General features: G+C 35.8%; 2 protein-coding genes across 2 annotated transcripts in view; one reads left to right on the top strand and one right to left on the bottom strand.

Annotated features, from left to right (window-relative positions):
• Positions 1 to 74: 74 nt before the first annotated feature.
• rbck1 (RanBP-type and C3HC4-type zinc finger containing 1) lies at positions 75 to 7,468 on the bottom strand. The gene is made up of 13 exons (XM_055021172.1): positions 7,421 to 7,468; positions 7,057 to 7,332; positions 6,584 to 6,728; positions 6,276 to 6,372; positions 5,223 to 5,421; positions 4,796 to 4,920; positions 3,229 to 3,402; positions 2,875 to 3,035; positions 2,673 to 2,772; positions 2,210 to 2,389; positions 2,011 to 2,109; positions 1,378 to 1,521; positions 75 to 1,252 (listed from the first exon to the last, which is right to left on the bottom strand). Exons 2-13 carry the CDS (start codon positions 7,094 to 7,096, stop codon positions 1,172 to 1,174), a joined length of 1,545 nt encoding a protein of 514 aa, XP_054877147.1. The 5' UTR covers positions 7,097 to 7,332; positions 7,421 to 7,468; the 3' UTR covers positions 75 to 1,171.
• A 965-nt stretch (positions 7,469 to 8,433) lies between these two features.
• The window catches only part of necab3 (N-terminal EF-hand calcium binding protein 3), a 32,308-nt gene continuing 19,882 nt past the window's right edge, over positions 8,434 to 20,859 (top strand). The window contains exons 1-2 of the mRNA XM_055020910.1: positions 8,434 to 8,709; positions 16,134 to 16,158. Of these exons, the coding sequence (XP_054876885.1) occupies positions 8,587 to 8,709; positions 16,134 to 16,158 (148 nt within the window). The 5' untranslated portion in view covers positions 8,434 to 8,586. The remainder of the gene's footprint in view (positions 8,710 to 16,133; positions 16,159 to 20,859) is intronic.

Raw genomic sequence — 20,859 nt, 5'->3', positions numbered from 1 at the left:
GACCTATGCGTGAATCTCAGTTTATAAGCCTCTGTGAGGTTTAATTTGCAACAATCACACATTTTTCAAGTGATTCCAGTTTATTAGAATTAGAGTTTATATTCTGCAGTACATATCTTTTCAATATAAACTTGGCAATGCATATTTAGATATTGCAAAATCTAATTGGAAGTTTTAAGGCAGCACAATTCCGCAGTTCAGCGGGAAGGGTACAAAAGAATCATAATTGTAACAAAATTTTTACAAGGTAATTACTTAAAAATCCTAAGTCTTTGTAAAAATAAAATGATACAATGACTTTAAATTTCAATTATTAAATGTGTGCTCCCTGCCTGAGAAAAGAGATCTATAACACCTTCAAAGAAAACATCAAGACCAACACCTAAAGATACAAATCACATAATGCAATACATTTTATCCTGCACTTATTCAGGAGTAAACATTTAAGATGAAGAAATCATTATACATTTTCATTACGTCTCTCCAAGAGCATCAAAATAAGGAGATTTACATAAAAAAATATGCAATTAATGTAAACGGTACACAGAGCATCCTTCACCCCAGTCTGAACAAAAGACTGAATAATCCTAACAATTCCCAAAAAATTGTGTCGTCGGCAAAACAGAGCAACATACATAAATTACAACTTAGAAATACTTTAATCTCAGTTAAACTTTGATTGCATTACATTGGTTCCCGCAATTGCAATCTTCATTGTTCAATTATTCTGGTGCTTTTTTGAGTACTGCTGAGTTGGAAAGTGACAAAGACAAATTATTGAATTATTAAGACATAGTTACAAACTATTTTGGAGAAACATAAAGGGAGGTCCATATATTGAAGCTGTTTAGGTGTTAAGCCTTTTTTTTTTTTTTACTTTTGTTAGACAATACAAACTCACTGCATAGGGACTGCATTGAAAGAACGTGGAACAACATATGACTTAATCACCAGATTTATAATAAGAATTCTAAGGTATTTTTTTCCTAGAGTTGACAGTGTGACATCTTTAATTGTTGATAGATTTTCTCCTATTTTGGCGAATGCGCTATCAACGTTTACATGAGTGTAAAATATAATGTGTTCAAGAGTTTAATGCATCAGATTCTTAATTAAATTGAAACAGTTCACAGTGACAGAGTGGATTGTTGAGCTTAAGAGTTTGTTTGCCTCAGTGACAGTTTTGGCAATTGGGATGACAAGGCTGATTGTTGACCCGACATTTACAGCCACCGGATATATCACCAGTTCCCTGCAAAAAGAAAAAAAAAAGTTAGTGAGTAACTCAAACAACAACAACACAGTCCTTCATTTTAATATCAAACTACACAAGTTTGTGTTGTTTCGTTTTCTTGTGTATTGTGCAATGAGATTTACTTTTGGTCCCCATCGGGCTTGTTTGGTGACCCAGCAGATTTCCGTCTTGCACATCAGACAACAGATCCAATCGCAGCCATCCTTTTTCTGGACAATGATGTCACACCGTGGGCATTTCATGGCTTCTCCATTCTGCAGCATGTTCTACAATCACAGAATTATTTAACACTCAGTTAGCAATTTAGTACATTTAGCCATGTACTAAATGTCACTTTCTAAAGTTTTGTATCACAAGCGTTTCTGACACGATAGCCAAATTGTGAGGATTAAGTGAAATTACACACACAGTGGGGGACTGAATCAATCAGCAAATATTCATCCAACTTAACAAAGATCAATAGTTTAAAATGAGAAAAATAATAATATAATATTTCACCCCAAAGACTGAACATCGTGCCTCAAAAATCGCAATATTGCACTATTTTGGTGAATTAGATGTGTTAGTTTTAGTCTGTGTGTGCAGTCATGATTAGAAATTTTTCATTTTGAAAACAGACAGAAACATATGTCTCTCTGTTTGCAAGTACTTTTTCATAGCACGACACATTCAAATAAGACTTCAAAAGAGATTAACATAGCTATAAAAAAACAACAAAAGTAACAGTTTCCACATTCAGCTTTAGGCTATCCTACCTCCAGCATCTGCTTTGTCTTCTGAGCTGCTTCATCATTCTCTGCTCGGATGCGCAGATCATCCTGGTAGTCCTTGCAATTCATGTCTTTGTGGATGGCCTAAAACAAAGTCAGCAAAATCAATTATTTATTATACCTTTAATATTACAATGTATAAAAGTAGATCTATTATTAGTCTGAGTCAAAATTGCAAAGTTACTCGGCAGAGAATGCAATTGGTCTCATTGCAGAGGTCGCAGTGGAACTCGTTGACGTCATCCTCATAGATGCACCAGCCTCGGCAGTTGGGGGTCTGGCAGTGGAAGCTGTGCTCGGAGCGACTTTCTGCAATGCTTAAGCGCAACTCCAGAAACCGCTGGTGCTCCTCCTCTGTGAGAAGCTGACCAAGAAATTGCAGCAAAATTACAGGTTGCATATTTCCTCATGATAAAGGCAGATCAATTAGAAATTGCATAGCGCACTAACACTTGAGCAAATGTCTAAAGGTGTGTGTGCTTTGCAACAATGATTATTCCAAGGGTGGGTTCTGACTGCAGCAGCAATGTTACTAAATTTAGATTCAATAAATTCAAATGTGGAAAAGTTGAAAAAGACGTCCTTATTTATTATAAATAGTTTACATTCGTCATTGGGTTCTCTGCATTGAATGTTTTTTAGCTCACCTCTTTAATTTCTCGATCCAATAACTTGCTCTCGCAATCTGTATCTGCACAAGATACCTCCGCATCCTGGCTGTTTATGACTGTCCCTTTAAGACACTCCCTGAAGGAAGACAATATGTTCAACTGTTCAATTCAAAGATTTTACTTGATTTTAGTAGACTGTTTTTACCTCTTAAACTACAAAAAAAAAGGCCTCTCTAACCTGCAGAAGGTGTGCAGACATTCTCTGAGCACAACCCCGTCTCCTGGCTCCAGAGTAGAAAAACAAATGGGGCAATCTGTCTCTGTGGTGTTAGTGATGAGGTTTTGGTCATCTGTGGCCAACAGGTACAAATAGTTCTGCTCACGTTCCAGCTGTTGAGCCTTCATTACAAGATCACAGAGGAGAAAGTGAACAAAACATGGATTTAGATCAGCAAGTACACATAATTTATATCAACCATTACTGTTGCAGTTTACTTGATTTAACAAAAGTGAACTGGCTGTAATTCAGACCAATTAATCCCTTTAAATCATATAATGGGTATTGCTTAGACAGTTAATCAGCATTGCATACCTGTTCATATTGCAGTAAAGCCAGTTGTTCTTGCTGAATGCGCAAGACTTCGTCCTGATCTGGCTGATAGACGTCTGGTACTTCATAGTCCTGAGGTCTTTCTGCTCCACACATCTCACAGCCGGGACGTGTTGGTTTGTTGAGAAAAGTGCACATCGTGCAGGGCCAGCCCAACTAAACACAAATACACAAATAACTCCACTGCTAAAAATGTAATAAGGGTTAGCATATCCAAAAATAATTTATAATAATATGTCTTTTCATTAGATCATTCTCAGAATGATGAAAACATCACTTTAAACAAGATTCAAATGTAGTTTTATTGGGAAATTAATACAGATTTACATGGGCATGGAATTAATTCATTTTAGGCTTTAGGTAAATAGCTTATTTTTAAGTTATTTACTAGATTGCTTCGTTGAATTGAAGTTGAATTTATTGTGGATTTAACGTAATTCAAACAGGATCAAAATTATAAAAGGCAGGAGCAAAAAATCAACCAAACCTCCCCCCCCACCCCCCCAAAAAAAAAAAAAACTTTATCAATATCTTATTTAAAATGGCTCTACTAGTCTTTTGGAATAATTCTGGCATATTTTAACCATTCTGACATATTTTAACGACTCTTTTGTGCTGGACAAGGAGGTTTTTTGACATAGATGGGGCTTTTGATCATATTCACCAACTCATTAATAAGCTTGAGGTCAGAGTTTAAATGTTTATTTTGGTTTAGACTGAAACAAATTTTATGTGTATCCAGCATCACTAGAACATTCAAGAAGAACAAAAGATCAAGGTTTAAGTAAGTAATGTTGAAACTTCAAGAACTCCAGGCTCCCTGATTCCAGAGAAGCAAGTTCCACATTACTGCTGATTCTTCCCAACTAAGAAATCTTTGGTTTAAAATCAGAAACTTTGAGCTTCAGCTCAGCTGAAGCTTGCAGCTGCCCAAATGCACGAGCCGAAAGCTTCACAAAGAAGATTTTTATGGCTAGCCGAAACAACTGGCTATTTGACCACAATTACAACTGCATTGTACAACTTAGATGGAAATAGACAAGGCTACCTTCAAATGAATACCCATTATCCTAAATAAATTATAATGGTTGAAACATAGACACTACTGTAAATTCTAAGGCAATAAAAATTACATACAAATATAGAAAATGTAGTAGAAACAATAACTGAACTCAAGTTTTCTTGGACCGTACTTAAAAGTTGAGGTTGTGCAAAACAACCATCTGAATTAAGTTAACAATCAGTTCTGCAAAGGGACACGGTAAAATGTCCAGCCAATATGATCCCAAAATTTTGTTGATAACTTCAAAGAATAGTGTAGTCAATGTGCAACTTGAAAGCAACATTTCTTAAATATTACCATAGTAGGGCTGAATGTGTATCCAATTGAGCCTGTACGTGATTACAAACTCAATCATGGTTGACTGAAATATGAAATTGTTACTATTATGTCATCCATGCCCATGAACTGTGTATGTAAAAGTTTCAACAGAAGTGCATTTGCAAGTCATTATCAAGCCTATGATTTTTACGTTATCTACGTTCTCACCCGAGGTTTAGGAGCAGGTTTGGGAGGAGTCACGTTTTTAGGAGGAACAGGAGGAGGAACTGTTTTGTCGCCACTGCCTGCGCCTCTTGGATGAAGCTGCAATAATGGCAAAGATTCCACAATACCTAAAGACAGAAATGCACAGAAAAATTAAAGTTATATATATATTTTTTTAATCAATATTTAGTTGGATAAGCTCAATTTTATTTTTCTTGCTTAATTACTTGAAGAAAGTCTCCACAGAAACTGCATATAATGTTTGCCATTCCAATCAATAAACAAGAGCAAAAATAGATTAGGAATGCACCGATAATTTGCCTGTTTTGGCTGCTGTTTTATGTCAGCCACATTATTGACAAAAAAATAAAATAAATTTCATGAACAATATAGAAGACAAGACACTATTTTCTATAAATGCAGTACTGACCAGCAATTCGCTGTTGTTCCTGGTCCTGTTTGTGTTGCTGCCGTGTAAGCTGGGCTGCATTGGCAGAGAGGATAAACAGGAAAGCCTGATCTCCGTTCTTGCGAATGCCATGGCTGTATAATGTCTCTTGATCTTGAGCCAAGCGTTTACCGATCACCCAGCGCTGCAGTGTAGGGTGAAACCCAAAGTCCTGACTGATCTGAAAATGTAAAAAAACAAAACAAAAACTAAACCAGCATGAAATGTAGAAACACAAAATAAATGATACTTAACCAAATACTGCATATGCTTCAATTACAGTACTGCAAATTATTGCAGTATTTGTGAACCATCATCACAAAACATTGTGATGATGGATTTGAGTATACATGTTGTTTTCAAATCAGAATGGAGTGGCATGCATTTGTATTCAGTCCTATACAAATGCATGTCACAAAATCCAGTGCAACTAGTTCCCAGTACAGAGTGCCTTTCAGGAATTTAACTCAGTATAGATCCAGCTGCTCTATGAAGGCTTCAGAAGTTTAATGGAGAACATCAGTGAACAAACAGCATCATGAGGACAAGAAACATTAGGAGATACATTAGGAGTAAAGTTGTGAAGAAATTTTAAGATCAGCCACAAGGCCTGATTTAACTCTAGAAGCTGGAGAGAGAGAACTTGGGTAGAAAAATCTGGAAATAGGATAGTTATCAATGACCTGCATTGAAAAGTGACAGTAGGAGAGGCATTGCTGATTGAACGCTATGAAATGCTCTGATTGCAGTTAACCATAAACAATGTGGGAGACACAGAAAACAAAGAAGTAAGATGCTCTGGTCAGATGAGACCAAAATTAAACCTTTTAAGCCAAAACATGACAGGTATGGGAGGAAAACTATTTCACACCACCTTAAACACACCATCCTCACTGGAAAACATTTAAAAAATACCTCAAGAGATATGGAAGCAAAGCAGCATTGTGTAGATCATATAGTAATATTGCTATGTTTTTGTGCGGTTTTGGACTTGTGGAATAAAAAAAAAATTATGAGGATGAAGCTTTACTGCACCTTATCTTTAACTTCTGCAATTGTCATCCCAGCGGAAACAATAAGGGTCACTGGGATGTAGTCTTCTGACTCCGCATCCTGCACACAAACCTTCAATCTACAAACAAAAAAACAACAAAAAAAAACAGTATATTCTATGAGATGAAAGTAATTTTCTATCAATTTTGTGTTATTTAAACATGTTTTTTTTTTGTCTTTGTCCAATTTGAGAGCAAACACAAGACAAGGCATGATGTTAATATCCAAATTAAATTCTAAGAACAGAGAATAAAGTGAATGTCCTTTGCCTGCACTCCTGCATCCCCCACCTGAAGGAGTCCTGAGGGTAGACATGGCTCTTGATGTTGACTGACACTTCAACAGAGAGCTGGGAAAGTTTTTTGCACAGCTCAGCTGCCTCTTCGGAGTCTCCACTGCTGATGGCTTCACCCAAGGAGAGGGCCAGCGCCTCTGCTGCAGGATCAGGAAGAGTTTAACACGTTACGTGACTTATTTATGTTTAGATGGGTTTCTGAAATAAGGCTTTGTCCAAGAGTTCTCTGAGCAGATAGGTTTCATTTTCACAACATGAACATAGACTGAAAAGAAAGCTGAATAAGTAAGGGCTGACTAAGCTGTGGAAATCAGTTTGTAGCGACTGATCTATCACACTTACGCAAATTGCAGTGAAAATAAGTCGATAATCATAAACTGATACCAAGCAGGGACAGCAACAACACGGAGAGTAAGAATTTAAATAAATAAATAAAGGTTTAAATAATCAAATCAAATCAAAACTCACCTTCTTTTATGTTACTTTTGAGTGAAATTTCAGAAGCCATTATCGTCCCCCAGACGTCAGATAACGCATGAATGACGCACACTTCACAAGCCGAACAGAAACTTTTAGTAGTGTCCAACCTTAAGAGTTTGAGTTGTAGCTGTTAGCTCAGCGTCCAAAGTCTCCTCCACTTTTCCAGTTTCAGGTCACAGAGGAAGCAAATAAAGGGGGGCTTACATGGGTCACTTCCTGCCTGATTTTGCCTTTAAGACGATCTTACTTCTAAGCGCCTGTCATCTGAACGGAAAGTGAAACTGGATCAAATTCAGGAAGAGAACATTTAAAGGGATCTGCCTTTCTCCCACGGCTCATTCTTTAAACTTACTTTTTGGTTTGAGGTTTTGCTATAAGAAACAAGAAATAAGAATAACATAATTTTAAAACCACACAGACAATGAAAACAAAACCAGTGTTATGTTTATGACATTAGACTTTTTTTTTATATATATATATATACCAAAAATCCAGCAGATGGCAGCATCCTTCTAAATTGGAAAATGCTTGACAACAACTGATGAACTTTTCTGTTTTATGTTACAGGTAAAACAGAACAATAAGAACAACAACAATAAAAAGTAAAAAGGATTGAGATGTAGCAACGATCACTAAAAAATTAAAAATGATAAAGATTAAATTATCGTATAAAATGATACATTTTGAGTAAAAATTAAAACTCAGAATGAAAACAACCCGATTAAGCAAGCAAAATCTTTTTGGGTATTTTGGGAAATGCCAGAAAGGAATGTTAAGAAAACCACAAACTTAGAAGTACACATTGTTGGAATTTTTCTATTGTTCATTTCAATGTTATTCAATTGTTTTGTTTTCTTTTTTAATAAAAATGGAACAAATTTTGAATATTTTACAAGGATTTTCCCTTTAATTTCCCCTTGCAGTTAATTAAAACTGCAAGTGCACATCTTGAGAATGAAATGTTTCAACAGTCCTCTGCAAAGTAATCTCAGTCACATTTCTTAAATTCACATGCTTGTTATGTGTTTATGTGTATCAATGTACTTACGTGATTTTGTATTTTTCCCCATTGGTCAGGTCGTGTGTTTGTCTCTTATATAAAGTCCCAATACAATGATGTCAATGATTATGTGAAAAGTTCAAGGTTCCTAAAATACTTCAAAACAATCTGCGATTCTTTAACTGAGCTTAACTTTTTCAAAAGAAGAGAAAACCAAGAGGGTATATGCTTTGTTTTTTTGTTTTGTCTTTTTTTTTTTTTTTTACTGAAGGTATCGAATCCAGATGCACGTCGCACTTAAACTGGCCAATCACCGCGGCTCCAGCAGGAGGGGCTGACGACTCATTTCACCGGCTCGTCTCAAAGTTGCAGAGCATCGTTCAGTCCCCGCCTGCCTCTCTGTCTGACTCCTCTCTTACCTGCCAGTTCTTCCGCCGCTGCATCTCCTCCACTTCTCTCCAGCCTGCGAGACTTTTCACTGAAGCCTTCAAGAAGTGCGTCTCGAAGCCTTTGGAAAGATGTTAGCTTGCACCGAGATGATCACTATGTGCCTGCAGTCGGCCAAACAGAAGCATCTTCGAGCTCAGCAGCAACAGCAGCCGCTGCACAGCTCCGGACAGGGGCTTACTATCTTTCACGATGTAAGTGGAGATTTTCTCGTCCACAGTGAAAAGTCAATTTTTTTGCACTATGTTCCATGTTTTTTATATATATATATATATATATATATATATATATATATATATATATATATATATATATATATATATATATATATATATATATATATATATATATATATATATATATATATATATATATATATAAACAATACTGTATATATATTTACACTTTTCTATTTACAATAGTGTAAAAAGAAACAGGAGGGTCGTGTGTGTGCGTGTGTGTTATTTTAAATAGGAACGAAGGTAGAGCTGCAGCTGCTGCCTCTGCATGATAAATTAAGCTCTCAGTTGGACAGTTTTAGGGGCTGCTAGAGGTTCTCCCCTTTCGACACACTGTCACACTTGTGCTTTCTGCGAGGCTTTACCCAAATTACCTCAAAATGAAGTTGCTTAAGTTATAAACTATGTTTCATGGAATTCTTCTGGGAAGAAGTTTTCTGACCCAATTTAATGGTTCCCTGGAGGATGTTGTCATATGTTCAATGCTACACAATCATCGCCTGTTTCTGCTCTTCCCAGGAGCCCTTAATTAAAGCCATGCACAGACATACTCATAGACAATCCTGTTTCAAATGCTGCTTAAACAAATATCAAGAACAGCTGCTAGATTAACCTGCAATGCTGCCATAGAAACCGTCCATCTTGTTAAAAGTTTTCAGGCCAGGGATGTTTCCAGATTTGAACTCTTACTATAGCTGACAGCTTTGAGGCAAGTCTATCATTATGACATTACCCATGGCAGCTTTTGGACAGTCACAGTACTTATCAGGCATTTTCATCTCTGTAAAACATTGTGATTGAAGTGTTTGACACCAGGCTGTTAAGGATATAATGCAAAACAAAAAACATGAAAATATCTTAATTCTCCACTGAAAATTAGATTTATTAGCAAAATATGAAAACTAATAAATTAAGTAAGAGCTATTACATTGGTCTACATACCTCTGATTAAAAGATTTCTTATAATCCAATACAAAGTGCCACTTTTAATGAACTTTATTCACCCTTTCCAAACAAGCGGCTTGCTGGAATCTAGTAACTGGCATCAAAACTTCTTTTTCCTCCATATTCAGGTGATGTAACCATTGTTCCTTTAAAGTGCAACCTATGCTTTCAATCTCTCAGAACATGCAAGGTCCTTACTATCTTTAGGATCCCAATGCTCTCTGGCCCTTCTGGAGAATTAGTTTGACTGTGTGAAGCTATTTCACTGTTCTTTTGTGAGTTATTGCAAAAAAAAAAAAAAAACTTATGTAATTTTCTTGGTTTTGATCATAATATTTCCCTGTTCCTAGCTTAGCCCACCTTATTTGTTGTAGGGTTTGATGCATTCATTTCTAATGGTGTGCGTTTTTGTGACAAGAAACAATTTCTCTCGAGTGGAAATATTTTTTGCCTGTTGGGTACCCAATTATTTTAAATTAACCACAGTCAGATTTTGATTCGAGAGAGGGTTTGAAAGCATTCTGTGCAGTTTCTTGCTGTTGTACCTTTCAAATTGCTCAGTGTGAGACAGACTCTCACCTGACTGTGAGATACGCTGAGAGTATAATTCCTTTTATCCCTCGAGTAAAAGTAGCAAAAAAGTCTCTGGTGATGAATTATTGTGATATTCTTGGATTTGTTGTGAGGGTGACACATACTTTTTTTTTGTTACTGGGAATGATTGAACCGCAGAATACACTGGTGTAAAAGAATGGAAAAAAACAAAACAAAAAAAAAACATCTTTTCCCAGAAAGCATTTTGATTGTGAGGACGATTGACTCTGTATTGCACAAATACTTATTCCCCCAAATTAAAATGTGATAAGAGCATCTGCAGGAGGTCCATGGTGAGTCCTAATTACAGGATAATGAGCAATTACTAATGTGAAGAATGCCAGAATTATAGTATCTCAGAGATTATGCTTTGCTTCAAAAATGCTGTATTTGAAGGCCAGAAACAATGAATGATCCTGGTGTGCGTAGGCTGTTTAGTCATTCTTAATAATTCTCTGCACCAAGAGGTTTGTTTCTGACGTTTGCTGCAGAATGCCATCTCTTTTCTCCCCTTGCTTGTCCTTACATCCCTTTTCTTACCCCCTTCTGATGTTCATCTCTCCTGCTGTGGTGGAGAAACAGTAAAACTATTACAGTTGGTGATTTTTCATGGAGGTTTAGTTTAGGAGCATATCAGTCACGGAGTCCTCATTACATACACCTTTTTCTCAGAACTGTTTATTTTTTATAAGTCATGCACAGACAGAAGACCCTGTGAGAAGCCACTGTCTTAATTCCTGCCACCATAGCATCAAACCAGCAGCGCGCTGGGAAGCAGGTCTGACCTTTTCCTGGGATTGCTGTAAATGATGCATTATCTACTCCTGACTCTTGAAAGCCCAAAGACAGAGGCCACAACAAACAAGTTTAAACAATCCTGTTCTTCACTTAATTGAACAGGAGACAGGAACACTTTGATGGAATAAAGAAAGAAAAAAAAATGAGAAGAAAAAAAAAAGATTCACACAACAGAAATGGATGCACAAAGGAAAAACACCTAAAGTTGTCTAATAGCTGAAGAGGGATCATATTATCTTGCCACTATGTTGTTTAAACAATAACATTGATTAAATAAAAGAACTGCTTTGAAGGTACTTATCTGCCTAGATAAATAAGTTAAAAATAGTGAGATTAGTGTGTTGGGAAGAGGTTGGAAATTACCTGAATCCTGTTATAAGTCAGAAATTGACATACAAAGGGCAGAAGTCCAGAGTTTGAGCTTGTTGACCTATAGAGAGTGAAAGTGAAGTGCAGGTTTGGCAGTTATTAATAACTTACAGGTTATGCCTGGCATGCTTGTCAGGCATGACCTCTGGCATAATCAATAGTTGAGAAAATATCAAATGGTCTGTATAATCAGAATGTGAGGAGCAAGACCTCTTCTAAATGAACTGGTCTGATGGTGTAAGCTCTTTGAAAGCATTGTCTCATTTATTTATGACAGTTCTGCTCTGCTTCTTCAATCTTGACTCAAGTACAATCTCATTTGCAGTGCAGTGATGTAAAATGGTAAGATTCTTTTTTTATTTTTTGTGATTATCTTAAATTTAATCACAAGATTAGATTAAATTTATCTCTATATGTTATTTTTTTGTTTGTTTGTTTCTTCTTGAATATTTTTCCTCTTAATGCCTGTTGTACTGTGGTCCTTGCTTTCAATTACGTTTTCTGCACCACATAGTTTAAACAAGCACAAAGACAGTATCAAAACAAAAGAAAAACTGAACTATGCACATCTGTAAAATGAAGCTAAAGTCACTGGTGACCTGGATACTGACTGACCAATTTGGAAATTGGATGCACACATGCTAAAAAAAATCAGAAAACTGAAAGAAAAGTCACAGGGAGCCTTTGGCTGAAGGAACAATGACAAAATGAATAGGGAGGGAAAATTAAGCAACAGATGACTGAAACTGACTAAATTCAACATGGGGCAGCATCAGTTGTTGTTCCCAAGGCTTTTCTTCAAGCAGCTGACTAACACCTTTTGCAAGATCAAGAGTGAGGCATATTGTTGATCTTCTTTTGGGAGCCAATAAGTGGCTTTCCCAGAGTTGGTGACTCATCTGTTCTGGAGCTGTTCGGCTGATTTGTGCTGATATCCGTCAAGCAAGTTTATTATCTTCAATCTTAAAAAAGCCTCACTTATTCAGATGCTGCAATGGGTGGAGGTGTTTAAAGAAGAGGAAATTACATATTTCATGTAGCATTACATTTGTTTATGTCGTAATTATTTGACATAAATTCAACAAGGTGTCTGAAAGATTAATCACAGTTGAGTCCATATGGACATAATAGCGAACAAAAATAGACTTTTAAAGACATGGATTTGGAAAAAAATAATACATTGTATTATTTTTTTTTTCTTATTTATTCTGGCCAAACAAAACTGGACAATGAGGTTGACAGTAATTATTTCTTTTGGCATGTGCTTCTTCAAACTGAAGTGGCCTTGGTATTCTATGAATTCCTCTCTGATCCCCAGTATAGGCATTAGCCCAAAGGTAACTGCAGAGGTCAGCAGACAAGAAAGGCGAAAATAATTTTGCCACCATGCAAGTATTTGCCAACTAGAAAAAAACCCAATGCTAAAATCCTAGGAGTTGGGACACTGCATTATTATTGTTGCCAAATTGGACAAGCTTTGGCCAATAAGTCAATCTTTTATGCTGGAACAAAAACAACAGTCCAGACAAATTGCATAGTCATGCTGGAACTGTAGCTTTGCTTAACTCTGCATAGATAGAGGCAATAATCGCTGCCAATATCTGACCAGCAAAAGAGTGGCTACATTGACATTCTCTTTGTGGCAACAAATATCTTGAAAGACTGTCTAAGTGTATGCAAATATCACTCAGTTATGCCTCACTGCCTTACTCTAAATATAAATCAATGCATAAATGAACCTTGAAAGTAAAAACACAGAGGCATTAAAAAAAAGTTTTTCATGTGCATGTTCTGTTTTTTTTTTTAAATGATGGATCTATTTAAGTGACAGTCATTCTACTCTTTAAAAAGCCTTTTTTTCTCTTCAAAAAAAGCACTCAGATGAAGGATTGCACACACTGCTGCTAATTATAAGCATTCTACCACTGAGTCCCCCAATGGGAACAGAGTGAAAAGAAACTTAGGCATCTGAAATAAAATTACCTGGACTTGTCCATACATTATGGAAGTCTGTTTTATTTACAAGGTTACTTATTAATTCAAAAAAATCACCCTAAATAGCACATCATAGGGTTACTAACATCAAAATATTAAATTAAGAAGAATTGAAACAAACTGCCAATCTCTCAGATCGCGATATCACCAATATGCAGGTCAATTTCGGTTTGTATTGTGGAAACTGCCAAATATATTCTGATGCTCAACTATAATTAGTTCAGGTAAAAATTGAAATATTGTAGAAATCATCCTTTTGTGAATGTGATCTGGATTTTCACAAACAATTTCAGTATATTTCGCTCTTTATATTAATGATATTATGAAATATGAAAGAGCAGTAAAACAGAGACTGTGTTGGCTGTTACAGCTTCCCAGTTGCCAGTGAAATATAAGTTGTTTACTAATATTATTGAAGAGTTTGTGGCTATAATAAGCCATAGAGTCCTGTAGAAATAAATGACCTACAAAGGGTAAAGTGGTGATAGGACATTACATAATTGTAAGTTAATATATGAAGACATTATATTGTTGCTTTTAAAACAAAAACTTTGTTTTGTTTTGATTTACAAAAACAATTGATTATTGAATTTAGGTTGTATTTCTGTTAAATTGTTAAATTTGTGCCCCTTCACTATGTAACTGGATGCGTTCAGCTTAAGAATCTGCTGACTTTGTAAAACAAAGATTTCAGAAACATTAACTTGGGAGAAAAATGAATCTGGAAAAGGATGAAACAAATTTCAAGGACTCTTATATAGAAATGATTCTAGCCTTTTATTTCCACTGCTCTTTTACATTTTCACACATTTTATTTTCATTGTTTACATTCAGTATAATTTAATTTAATAAAAGTGTCCCTTTTAAAAAACAGGAGTGCTTTTACTTGGGTGTTGTTGCTGACATTTTATTATTTTAAAATACATTTTTATATTGCCTTAAGCATCTGTGACAATGTTGAACATCTGAGACAAACTTCTGTATAGTTTGGCAAAATTGCACAAATTTATGGCCCTAAATTAATTGTTGCATGTTTTTAAGAGCCATGATTCAATGTGGAGGATTCATAATAAAATGTGATCACAATTTTACAGTAAAAATAAAAAGGATAATCTGATAATTTTTTTTATCAAAAACACCATTTGTCTATTAACATTTGAGTCAAACAGTAGCACAGACAGAAAAGCCACTGATTGCAACAAAGCTGACAATTTGTATTCCACATCAGGAAAAACACATTTGTGTAATTGGCAAAACCAATGATGCCGCTGTTGAATTTATTTGTAACACTTGAGGAAACAGTGTGCATGGTCTCATGGTTCCAGAACTGACATTCAGCCTGTGTTCTTCCAGTTTACAAGTGCTTTTGTAACCATGTGACGTTTGCTCTAAGAAGCAGCAAGATTACTTACAGTGTCTAAGCGTACACTGTATGTGTACAATAACATGTCCAATTATCAAATTCCCCTAGCTAAAGCTACTCTTTTATTTTAAAATGTATGCCTGCAGTATGTGAGAACAGAGGGCTGTGTCTCTGGCAGGCTCGTCTGCAATTAAGAGAACCTGCAGGGATATGTGCTGGCACTGTTCCTGTTCCCCCTCTACAGTGCAGACTTCTCCCTGAACTCTCCAGGCTCCCATCTACAAAAGTTCTGTGATAACTTTGCCATAGATAGCTTAATCATTGGTGAGGAGAACTTAGAGTACAGCCAGTGGACACAGAACTTGTGGACTGATGCCACCTTAATGGAAACTAAGGAGCTTGTGATAGATTTCTTCAGGCACAGACCCAACACACTGACAGGTGAACATCTATTGTTCCATAACCGTTCCACTTATGGAAAGGATATGGAGGATAAGTGTTATTAAAAAAATCTCAACACTTATCCTCTTTGCAGAAAGGGTGCATAGTGTGCACCTGAAGCCCTTTTTTGACTCTTTGGTGGCACCAGCCTTCTCATATGGTGCATTACAGTGGAGCTGCAGCTTATCTACATTTGAGAGAACATTGATAGATAAGCTCACATTAAGACTAAAAATGTAACCCATCCTATATTTGAAGCTATTGCAGAAATGAGAGCTGCATCAGTGACAAACAGCTACATCCAGGTGCACAAAGGAGCATTGTCACAGATCCTTTTCCCCAGTAGCTGTCATACTCTATTACTATAATTTCTCCCAATTAACTCAAATTTAATGTTTTTTTTATGTCCCTGCTGTTATTTCAACAGTTTCCCCAGGTGGTAAAGTACTGCAGCATCTTATTACAGGTTAAATATGGGCAGTTTAAGGCTGAGGCACCAACAGGACAAAAGCAAATGGCCCCTTTGCTTCATTGTGGCCTTGTGCTGCCTCTGAAATGACTGTTTACTCCAGATGTGATGATTGTTAGTCCCATTTTAAGCAAGATTCTCTGTTTCAGCTGCCATTGCCATTAAATATGACTCACTCACTCTCACACTCTGACATGCACAGTCATTATAAAAGCTTATGTAAATGTTCCTGTTTGGTAATCCTTCTAATGATTGCATAAATGATTTAGATGTTTAAATGGCAAATATTTTGTCAATATCAAACATTGCATTACATTTTTCCAGATTATTTGTAACTGTTTAGTGGAAAAATTCCTTATAGAGCCTTGACTAAAACTAATGGCTTTATCCTTTCCGCTTTTTCAGATTTTCCGCAGAGCTGACAAAAACGGTGAGTAAATATGCTTAGTAAGGATTTGAATTAGCTCAATTGTTGTGTTTTTTTTTTTTTTTAGATTTTTAGTCTGTGAGAGAGCCTCAGTGAGAAGTTAGAGAAATGAGCAGTTTGCATAAATGACACACAGAAATTTTTTTCATTCATCTCATGCTTCAAACAGCTATCTGATCCAATTAAAATTTAGCTAAGGTTGTGGATTTAAGCCTGTAGTGGAAAAGATTGAAGGATTGTCTCATAACATAAAATACCTCCGGATGTGTTTATAGAATATTAATCTAGTAATCTGATCTATAATTTTGCTGCAGAAAGTAGATTACATAATCAGTATTCTTTTCAGGTTCTTCATTCTAAATCCAGTGGTGTAGTTTTATTATGCACACACATACACACATGCAAACACACTTGCATATAATTTACTCCACGCCTTGTCTCCAGTCTCCCTCTGTTGTGACCACAGCCTTAAGAATTTCTAATCTGACGTCCAAAACTGTAAGCTGTCTCCATCTAGACACTCGCTTGAACATTTATTTTCTGGAGGCCTCCCTGGCAAAATCTGGTGCTACTTAATGTCAAATCCTATGCTGAGATCAAAATAAATATTAAACACCGTAAAAGCTTTTACCCAACCAAAGATCCTTCAGTAAATTTTTAAGACCACACATTTTGTACCTGACATTTGACTTTCTTGCAATCACATCAAAGTGTACAGAAGTTTCCTATAGCAACCATTTTGTCTCAGTAAACCCTGTAAATGATTTCACTGCTTTACATCATAAGTCTGTGAGTTTTTTTGAAATAACATTACTTTTTTATTATATAATTCTCTCACACTTTTAAATTGTTTTCCATGAAATTGCATTTATTGAACACAATAGATCACAGTAAATTGAATTAACTTGTTTGTTATTGGGTCATACACTTGATATATTTTTTCTTGCGTTGATGTGTGATGCATGAGATATCAAATCAGACTGTGACTAAATCAGGAGAAAGTGTGGCATCATTTTTGTCTTAGCAATCAGTTTAAATAGGTAGACGAATCTCTTGCTGTAGTAAGAGCCATTCTGTTTCCCATGCTTTTGTTGTGCAATATTGGCTCACCCAGAAAGATATTTATTCATCTCTAATAACTGATGAAATAGGGTGCCAAAGCAAATCAAGGCAAGGGAAGTGTTGCCATCATCACGGGGCATTGTTTTGTTCACACTTCAAAGAGTCTGTAATCATTGTGCCTCTAAACAACAATTGCTTCTTGACAGTATTAGCAATGTTTAAGAAAGACATTCTGAATGATACATTGCTCTGATTCTTTCAACCAAATTTATTCACTGTTCGATTTTTTATTATAATGAACTCAGCAGAGATGACTGTCATCACTAAACCAGCAGCACAAAAAGGAAAGGGAAGGAGGACCATAAATGCTGAAAGCAAAACACAAAAATGTACCATCCTACATTCAGTGGTCTATATTCCTCAGTATTAAATACGACGAGGAATACGCAAAAAATATAATGTAAAAGAAAATGATTGGTTTTCCCTCAAAACTGTGATCCAATTAATCTGTGAGATTGACAGATTTGATTGTTTGTGGTTCTTGAATATGCTTTTTTTTAGTGAAGAAACTGTGTGCATAACTTTTAAGAAGATGTTATGTCACAATAATTTTGCAGCAAGATTGAGATACAATTAAGTTCCTCCTCTTTAGGTAATAGAATGCTCTCAACATTCTATATTATGCTTCATGTATTTATCAGTTTATGCATAATATGTTTTAACATTTTTGTTCAGAACTATGGAAGATAAAACTTTCTCAGTTTGCAGAGAGCTGTTGAGAGCTTGCAACTCAGTAAACAGTATCTTTTACAGCCTTTTCATTCAACATACTCACTCATTAGTGCAAGTGATCTATTTGCATACCAGTTCAGTAATTGATTTAGCTTTAGTACTAATATGACGTCTGTTATTGTTAGTAAATTAACTACTTAAAAAATTCTTAGTATAAGAATCTCATATAGATTCCTGACCAGAGAATCAGCTGTCATCAGTCAATGTTCAGCCCAAAATTAATAACTGGTCAAGGATCAGTAAACTGATACTATTTTAACCTAACAGTTTTAAGATTTTCTGCATCCTTGTTTTCTCAAGCAGGTAGTAGGGTTCAACAGACAGGTGTATATATGAAAGCTAAAATTTCTTCTCACTTCATATTTTCTCTCATCTGAAGAAAAAAGGCCAGTCAGCTTCAGACCACAAGTATAAAAGATTGCTGAAAACAGAATGTAAAAGTAGCACATGGTGGTAAGTGAGGCTTTGGAAAGTTAAAATTTGTCTCAGATTTTTTCACAGATGGGCTTGTGAAACACCCCAAGTAGGACATTGATGCTAAGAATATCAGTAATAGCTTGAGTATGCAGAGATCCATAGAAGCATACCATAACAAAACCAAAGCCATCTCTCTTAGCAATGCTGGTTGCTACTGAAGCGTTTGTGGGGAATTTATAAACCACTTAGGAGAGCCTGCATTGGGACTAACCTTTGAAGGGATACCAGCGTGGCCTAGTTTGTGACCTACTTTGCAGGACATCACAACTTTCTTATTTTGATTCTTGTTCACTCTAAAGGTTTTGAGACATTTCTTTAAAGTAATCCAGCTTTTTTAACTTTAGGAGTGCAAATGCCACACAAGGGCTCTGATGCTTAGATGGTGCTTCATACAGATGATAATATTTAGTTTCATGGCTGAATTTCTTTTTAATTCCCTGACCAATCTTCTCCATCCTAACTCAAATTGAGAATGTTTGCTTCTTAGAAAATCTTGTGTTGTGGATGTATAAACAAATACCACATTCAGTGGAGGTTGATAATGACCTCAACATGACAAAAGTCATGTCAAAAGTCATGTTGAGGTCTGCCTGTGAGTGTTTTTGGACCTGGTGAGCTCATGTGTCAATGGGTCACCCATGAATGATTTATTTGTCTCAAGGCATCAGCTGGTATTTGAAATGTGAATCTGTTCCACGCCCAGGTCTGCTTTAATCAGAATTAATATGATGAAAACAAAGAACATTTTAGTGAACTTATCTTTTTCAGTATTTTAAAAAAAAATACTTCTGCTCTTTGGTCTGACTTAGAAGAAATACAGAATTTCCCCTGAATGTGACAATTGAATACTACCTCAAGTACAAAGATTATTTGATTTAACTGAAAATTTTGGGTATTATGTAACTTTGCCAATTCCAAATTTGTGGCAGGCCATCAACCTCAGGAAAAATTCTAAAATAAAAGCCTTTTTTATGTACTGTAATCTGAGATTTTATGCTACTTTTGGACCTTCCATCTGAATGTCATTTAAGATCATGTAATTATATGGCTAGTTTCATTGTGGATGTTGGCACTCTTCAGTTGTTATCCTCAAGCATATTTAAAAGCAGGATTTTTTCTAAAGTTGATATGGACATGTCTCACCAGAACACATTCACAATCCACTTTTTATTCCAGTTTAAGTGCTGTACCCCTTCTGAGGGCTTGTACTAAATCATAGACTTACATATATATAAAAAAAAGACTAATTCTGAAGAAGACTGGTGCTGCTGGATATCTTTCTTACTGGAAACCTCCCCCTTTTGACATATGAAGACATATATCCTAGAACTGTCAAGGCTTCCTGTGAGTGTCACTTTTGAGAATCCTGCTGTCTGTCTATCTTGGCACTCCAAATATAGGAATCTTTCCAAATATGACACAAGGAGAGACATGTGGAGAGATCTTTGGTTTCACAGTCTGTAAGCCACAGTACAGATGGTGTAAAGATATAAATAATGAGCACAAACTGCATAAATGGTGGCAGAAAAAACAATGCTAGACAGGGAAGTTAGACAGTAATGTGTGAAAGTATTCTACTGAAAATGTCCGGTGCTACATATTTAACTAAGAAGGAGCGGCTTTGAGAATAAAAAAAATATCTTCTTTTGCTTCACATTAAATGTCTATTTGTTTTGCTAAGAAAACAAACTTCTGCAAGGAAAAGTGTGTTAGATAATGGATGGACTGAGATAAATGTTGGACACTGATTCTGTTTTCTAATTTCCATCCGTCCGTCCAACCATCTAGCCAGCGCTCATCTTCACTTAATCAGAGATCTACCAAGATGCCCTGGCTTCTAATTTCTCACATACCATGTCTAAGTTTTTTGCAAAAACCATCAATATTTGTATGGAATTATTCAAATGTGTTAAGTTTGAATAACACATTTGTTATTATTCAAACAAATGTCATTTTTTGTCTTTTTTTGTGTGTGTCTTTTTAATTATGTTGTAAGTCTAAAAACATGAAAATTACCAAATGTGGCACTGACAACTTTTTTATCTTGACTTGTACCTTCTACATATCAGTCAATAGAATTTTTTTTTTTAAATGACTAAAAGGCTCGAACTGAACTGTGCTCTTCAGTTGTAGTCAGCTGACAGGAACTCACTGTCACCCTATCTTGCTTGTACTTGTTAGACACCATTAAGACCTGAATGTAGCATTTAGATGTTGAAGGATATTTATTTTAAACAAACTGGTGATTTGATACGTAATTAAATTTATCTCAACTTTATTCCTGTCTGGTTTGTTCCTGGGTTTTCACAGGGCAATAAAACCTAGAGACACACCACAAGGTGCCAAAATGAAAACAAAAAAAACTAAAAAAAA

This window comes from Poeciliopsis prolifica, unplaced genomic scaffold (assembly GCF_027474105.1).
Source record: "Poeciliopsis prolifica strain line A6 unplaced genomic scaffold, Auburn_PproV2 SCAFFOLD003, whole genome shotgun sequence".
Classification (NCBI taxonomy): domain Eukaryota; kingdom Metazoa; phylum Chordata; class Actinopteri; order Cyprinodontiformes; family Poeciliidae; genus Poeciliopsis; species Poeciliopsis prolifica.
The sequence above is the reverse complement of the archived record's forward strand: the minus strand, read 5'-3'. Positions and strand labels throughout refer to the sequence as shown.